At 55.7% G+C, this 7,102-nt stretch overlaps 2 protein-coding genes; both read left to right on the top strand.

Annotated features, from left to right (window-relative positions):
- Window positions 1–3,684: 3,684 nt before the first annotated feature.
- CHC_T00008749001 (inorganic pyrophosphatase fused with fructose-1, 6-bisphosphatase) lies at window positions 3,685–5,924 on the top strand. XM_005713880.1 is given in 2 exon segments: window positions 3,685–5,802; window positions 5,803–5,924. The coding sequence occupies 1 exon segment, from the start codon at window positions 3,685–3,687 to the stop codon at window positions 5,800–5,802; it is 2,118 nt and encodes a 705-aa protein (XP_005713937.1). The 3' UTR covers window positions 5,803–5,924.
- A 1,175-nt stretch (window positions 5,925–7,099) lies between these two features.
- The window catches only part of CHC_T00002812001 (hypothetical protein), a 2,064-nt gene continuing 2,061 nt past the window's right edge, over window positions 7,100–7,102 (top strand). Inside the window, exon 1 of the mRNA XM_005713881.1 lies at window positions 7,100–7,102. This exon is cut by the window's right edge and continues 2,061 nt beyond it. Within this exon, the coding sequence (XP_005713938.1) occupies window positions 7,100–7,102 (3 nt within the window).

Below are 7,102 nucleotides of genomic sequence, written 5' to 3' on the forward strand. Positions count from 1 at the left end.
TCGGTCGAGGCATACGCGCGCTACCTGGGGGAGTTCCGTAGCGAGGAACTCCTCGACCCAGGCCTGGATGCGCGGCTGAATCGCGTCGACCATCCATTGGACGCGATTCTCGGTGCCTGCCGAGACGGCCGGCGTAACATCCGATGCGGACGCTCGCGTGCGGCCCGGTCGCGGTGGCGGTCGCAGCAGGGCTTCCGGGTTCTCCACCCGGGGGCGCGGTGCGCCACTGCCACTGCGGGTGCTCAGACGCCCGGAGGCGGAGTCTCCCCCTTCTTCCGGTCGGTTCATCGTCGAATACGCTTCGCGATCGACGCGGTGATTTCTCAACCTTTTCCGTCCGTACGGTTCTGCGCGCGATCGAGCGACCACGCGTGCGGCTCAACCTCGAGAGTTATCCCCTCCACAAGAGTACCAAATGTGGGATAACTCCTCTCCGCCCTGGGTTGGGTGAGAGGCGGAGGCTTTAGCGAGGGAGCACGCGGCGCGGACGCGACGCGCCAATTGAACCGATCGGACGAGCTCGCGAAAAGGGAGTGGCTCACTGGCCGGTTACGCGCAGTCGCCCCGTGGTGCGTAAACGGGAGCGACCGGTAACGGGTTAGAAGCCAGCGCGCGCGGCGGACAACCGAAACGGACGTACGTAGGCGCAAAAGGGACGGGGGCGAGCTTGCCCCCGTTTACTGGTGGGGACGGGTGCCAGGTCTTAACCCCGCAGGGGGACGCCTCGGACACCTGTCCCAGTACAGTAGTACAGTACCTGCCGCCTAGTGCGTGCCGGGTACTGTACACAATTAAAAAACTAGCGCCATAATTGCTACTACCGCACGGCCGCTGCTACTACACGTGTGCACCACTGTACACGCGTGTTGCTTACAGACTACCGCACGGACGACACGTGTGCTAACGTACACGTACGCCAGATTACGACCGCTCGGCATGCGCGCGCGCTCGCTACACGTGGGCACAGCCGCCCACGTGTATACCGTATACGGCCGTCCGATGACCTCCGCGCGCTCGCGCCGGTCATTATACTACAGGCTCCTTGCGATACCTTGCCGACTCAACTCGGCCAGACCTCGCCTTCATAACCGGTCTCTTAGGCCGCTACAATCATGATCTATCTATGCCCCATTGGAAAGCCTTCCATCGCGTCCTGCGATACCTCCGACATACCCCCCACCGAGGCATCACCTACGCCCCATCCCCTGCTCCCATGCGTGCATACTGCGACTCCGACTACGGAGGCTGCCCCGACACGCGACGCTCCACGTCTGGTTTCATTGCCATTTGGCAAAATGCTCCCATTTCCTGGCAATCAAAGCGCCAGCGCTTCGTTACCGCATCAAGCTGGGAGGCCGAATATGTCGCGGGGTTCCATGCCGCTCAGCACCTCACGCATCTACCCCGCCTTATTCAAGACCTGACACAATCCGACGACCTTCCGCCTACAAGTCTATGCATGGACAATGTCTCCACGCTGAGAACAGCCACATCGAACCACCCCACGCCCAAGCTGAAGCACGTTGACATCAAGTACCGCTTTCTAACAGAACAAGCCCTCCGAAAACGCCTCACTCTCCTTCACGTCCCTTCTACATCCAACCCCGCTGATTGCCTAACCAAAGCGCTCAAACCCGCCGTCTTCCAACGGCAGCTCGCGCTCCTTCGCCTCTCCTCATGCGACCTGCCGAGTGCGGCGACTGCTGTACGATAAGCTGCATCCACTCAGCAGGCCCACATTCCTTCATCTACTCAACTCCTTTCTCACCCATCACTTACTGTACGATAGCCACCTGGACACGTTTAGCCACACCACACCACAGTACTTAAGCCCGTCGTCGCCCCCTCCAGTAAACTGAGTGGGCATCATCGCCCTTGATCACAGGGTTTTTGGCGTATGAAGAGGTTGTTTCGCCTACTGATGTGTTACTTTTCCGAATTTCCCCCACTGACTTGTTATTTTTCCGGAATTCGGGTACTGATTAAGTCAAATGGCACTAATTCCGCACCTAGTCGTGATATTTTCCTATTTTTATTTATTTTTGCGCATTTCATCATCACTCGCGGTTTAGCTCTATTGCACAGAAAATACTGTACAGTATACGGCACGCTGCCTTACAAAATGACCGTGATATGGTAGAAACGTCCAATGAAATACTTTTGCGCACGGCGAAACAACATTGGTTGACCATTGCAATGGTTGGTCGTGCTGCAGCATCGCTCGTTGGGGCAGATGCAAAATGACGTCATTGCGGTCCAATCCTGTCGCAAGCACATCTCGATTTCTCAATTCCGGAAGGGAAAGAGGCAGGCAGGGCCACATCATTTCAGAACCAGTTCCTTCGAGGCCCCTCGATTCAATTCTATTCATCACAGGCTATTATAGAGGCAGCAACAAACTATGGCCGCCGTCGGGAGACTGGCTTTAGCTATTAAATACATGCACGATCGTGAAATGAAGCAAGAAATTTCGGACGGGTCTGTAGCTCAATTGGTAGAGTGCTCCCTTAGCATCATGTGCCAAATTGGGAGAGGTACCGGGATCGAAGCCCGGCAGATCCAGAACGTTTTATGTTTTTGATGCATGTCAAGCGCCCATACCGGTTGCGATGATTGTTGAGGCTTAACATGACCTCTGGTGTGAGGGCAAAAGAAGAGGGTCCTCAGAGCCCCTGAGGACCCTCTTCTTGGACCCTCTTCTTTTGCTCTTTTGCTCTTGCGCCTACGTGGCGTCGGGGCAGTTTGCAGGGTGTAGGCAGTGCTGTATAGAACGATAGTTGGGGAAGCTTTTCGGCAATGCATGTCGCAAAGTACACAGAAGCAGGACGGGATGTGGGTCCCGAAAACAAGGTTGACTCGGTCTGGGGCATAGCAGACTTATTACCGTAGAGTAACCAGTCAGCATTGCATGACCACTGCTTTACAGTGCACGAAAATTGCATAAATACACCCCCCCAATCTCGAATAAAAGCATTTTCGACACTGTTTCCTGACGCCACCGGGGCATCAGCCCTCGAGGGCGCGCGCGGGAATCCAAATCCAAAGCCCCTTTTTGAAAAGCAAAAAAGGACTTGGAGTTGTGCGGCAATATCCAGACGAAATTCGCATATGACTGCATTGTAGCGAGTTTATTTTGTTTACTGTGTACTCAGCACACAGTAATTGCACTACAGTGCACTGTACCTTGGTACTGTAGTGCAATGCAAGGCTTGAGCAAGTGGCGTAATCAGCCCCTGTCAGTTCATCGGCGCATCGAGGCTTTCAGTGCAATACACGTGTACATCATTTGTCTTTAGGTGCCACGTGTACAGGTACGATATACCGTACAGTATGGGTCCAGTGTCAAGCGAGGAGATGGATCGGCAAGAACGACGGGCTGACACCAATAAAAAGGGGAAAATCGGACAAGTGCAGGGAAACGTGTGGCGACGGCAGCGCAAATCCGACCATCCACGCCGCGAACCTTATGACCGCCCATGACACCGGCCCCTGTCTACTCGCCATTCATCCCCGTCCTCCTCCGACACATCCGCCCATAGCCACCGATTGCCCCACGTAATCTATTCGCTTGGTCCCACGGCTTTCCTGTCCCCTTCACCCAGCCCCCTCCCCTCCTCTCCCTGCGTCCCCTTATAGGCACTATCCTCAGTAGACGCACCCGCCGATATTCGGTCCTAATCGTTTATGAAGCGGCGAGCAACCTCCAGGAAGCAAACCAAGAAGCCCGCCAAGCGTCGCAACTCCACACCCACCCGTTCGACCCGCGCATCTGCTGCAACCCCTCCGCCCACCACCCCGACTCCCACCCCCACTTCTAATCTTGACATGCCCGACGCCACAATGGCCGAGCCTGTCACAGTCCCCGCTGCAAAGGATAGCATCGATGACTACTCCCTCATTCAGGTCACCGATCCATCCGAGAAAGACAACGCCGACTTCAAGTATTTCTTCAACAAGGACGGTCTCGGCGTCATCAATCCGCTGCACGACATCCCACTCTACGCGGACAAGGAGAATGGCATCTTCAACTTTGTCTGCGAGATCCCCAGATGGACCAACGCGAAGCTTGAGCTCCACACGAAGAGCCCTCTCGCCCCCATTGTCCAGGATACCAAGAAGGGCAAGAAGCGTTTTGTTCACAACGTCTACCCTTATAAGGGCTATATCTGGAACTACGGCTGCTTCCCGCAGACATGGGAGGATCCCACCCAGGTCCACATGGAGACCGGTGCCCTGGGAGATGGTGACCCGCTGGATGTGTGTGAAATTGGGAAGGATGCCTGCCGTGTTGGAGAAGTCATGCAAGTCAAGGTTCTCGGTGTGCTTGGCATGATCGACGAGGGTGAGATGGACTGGAAGGTCGTCGTCGTCAACATTAACGATCCTCTCGCCAAGGAGATGAATGACATCGAAGATCTCTATCGCGTCTTGCCGGGTCTACTCCACGCCACCTTTTCCTGGTTTAGGACCTACAAGGTACCCGACGGAAAGGATCTGAACGTCTTCGCCTTCCGCGAGCAAGTCCAGTCAGCGCATTATGCGAACGAGGTCATCGAGGAGTGCCATGAAAGCTGGAAAAAGCTTATCAGCGGCCAGATCTCGCACAAGAACATCAACTGCCTCAATACAACCTTAAAGGACTCAAAGTTCTTCACCTCCGCTGAGAAAGCTCGCATCATTGTTGATGATTCGATCAAGGAGATGGAGTCAAGGTCCAACTCGGACTCCAAAGATGGCGTGCTCGGCCGCTCGAACTCGTGGTTGGACATGACTCACATCCCGCCTCCAGAGTTCCACAACGACGAGAAGGCGTTGGGTGCGATCAAGCCCATGATGACGATTAAGCGTTTCTGCACGGAGCTGCAACGCAAGTTCCCGCACGGTTCTAACGATCTTTCTTTGCTCATTACGGAGCTTGGCGTGGCTTTCAAGTGCGTTCGCGCCCAGCTTTGCGATGCGCCCAACGCCAACTTTTCGGCTCTGCAATCGTTTGCCAACTCGCAGATTCACGCGTCGCTTGCGTCGTCTGGGTTGTGTTGCTTGATTTTCAGCTCGACGTCTAACCAACCCATGGCCCTGGAACCAGGGACGGATGTCGGTAACTACATCGTGGTTTATAATCCTTTGTGCGGTGTTCCGGGTGCGTCACTGGGATCTATCTTTTCGGTATACTATCGCAAATCAGCTCCTGGAAAGGAGGGCGACACAGCGGATTTGCTTCAAAGACCAGGTTATGAACAGGTTGCGGCTGGGTACTGCATGTACGGGTCGTCTACGTGTCTGACGTTTAGCATGGGGTACGGAGTGCATGTGTTTACACTTGACGGCGTTTCCGGACACTTCGTGATGTCGAGGCAACATGTTCACATCCCGGCGACTGGGCCATTGTATTCGGTCGACACATCCGTTTTGCCAAACGTCGTGGATGGGGTACGCAAGTTTGTTGATGAACTGGAAGAAAGCAATAGCGGGAAAAAGTTCAGGCATTTGAATAACTTGGTTGCCAACTTTCATAACGTGTTGACCAAGGGAGGAATTCTAATGCTCCCGGGACCTCAGAAGAAGGACCTGGCCAAATTTTTGACTGAGGCGGCGCCGCTTGCGTTTGTGGCCCGACAGGCTGGGGGACGGGCGTCGGTTGGCAAGCGGCACTTGCTGGAGCTGTCCGCATGGAGCCTCGAGATGAGCGTACCGCTGTTCGTTGGGTCTATGACGGAAGTGAACCGACTAGAGGAACTGGTGCTTGGTCACGCGATTGAAGAGAAGAATAAGGTAGACCCCAGTAAGATGCACACCATTTAAGCTGGCGACCGAATTTGCAGGGGTAGAGAGTGAGGGATCAGTAGAGAGGGTTTGAGATGGACATTTGGTTTTCGTTGTAGTGCAGAGATATCCATTAAAGCGTATCGAGATTGGGCCGCATGCAGTTGACAGTTTGCTTTGATGCTGTGTAGAGAGTAAATGGGTAGAGGTTGTCGGGGACAAATGCACGCAGCAATCGTGAAATGCGCTGTCTTCAGTCGGGGATGCGTGTCCAGTCAGCAGTAGGTGGGGTGCAGAAAAGTGACGAGCAGTTGACCTGAGGGGTGGGTGAAAGGATAGTGTCATTTGCCTCTGAGCCGAGTGGTTGCATGCCAAGGAGAATTCCAGAAACAGTAGAAAGCGTGGGAGAAGCCGTGACATTAGAAATGGGGTATTTTTAATTTGAAAATAAGGGAGGGCGAAATGAGGTCTTGGACACGTGTAGGCGGTGTAGAGCTGAAAGTCTCATTTGCGGTGTTCCAGGAGAGACCCAGAACAGGCTACAGGGGCGGGCGGGGGAGAGGGGGCCGTGCACACGGACGGGGCGCTTTTGGGGGTGTTGCTCTCACAACGTTTTCGTGAATAGGCTAGTGTTCAAGCAAGTGGGAAGCGAGGCCCTGGGGCTCTTTCGGAGAACAAGGAGAACAAAGGGAGTATGTCGGGCGACGACCAAGGGTCGTCGCGCGCGCGATGGTCGACGGCCGAAGACATGGCGTTGAGGGGTGTGGTGCGGAATGTGGGGGTGGACGATTGGGAGGCGGTCGGGAGAGCGGTGAGGGAAAAGGGGTTTCGACGGTCGGGACGTGGGTGCAGCAAGAGATGGGCAAGATTGGCGCGTCTGGGTGCTGGGGGCGAGGAGGGTGGGGGACGGAAGAGAAGGAGGAGGGACGAAGAGGAGGAGGGGAGCGTGCAAGTTGTGGATGATGCGGACAGCGATGATTCCGGCATCGGCGGTTTATTGGTGAGGAAGACGGGACGCGTAGAAGAAAAGATTGAGGAAGGAGGAGAAGGGAGGGCGCGACGGAAGAAGCGGTTGAAACCGTGGGCCGTCGGGTGGGGAGGGAGGGGGGTGGCGACGGTGGGGGCGTCGTCGCGAGAAGTGTCCCCGCGAGCAAGAGGGGAGAGGGAGAGGGAGAGGGGAGAGAGGGAGAAGGAGAAGGAGAGGGAGAGGGGCGATAGGGAGAGGGAGAAGGAGAGGGTGGGGTCGGTGCGGGGAGCCGCGTGGACGGCGAGCGAGGAGCGGGCGCTGTTGGCGGCTATGGGGCGGCGGCTGAACGCGACTGGGAGGTGGGGGGTGATG

This window comes from Chondrus crispus, genomic scaffold (assembly GCF_000350225.1).
Source record: "Chondrus crispus Stackhouse genomic scaffold, scaffold_158, whole genome shotgun sequence".
NCBI classification, from domain to species: Eukaryota; Rhodophyta; class Florideophyceae; order Gigartinales; family Gigartinaceae; genus Chondrus; species Chondrus crispus.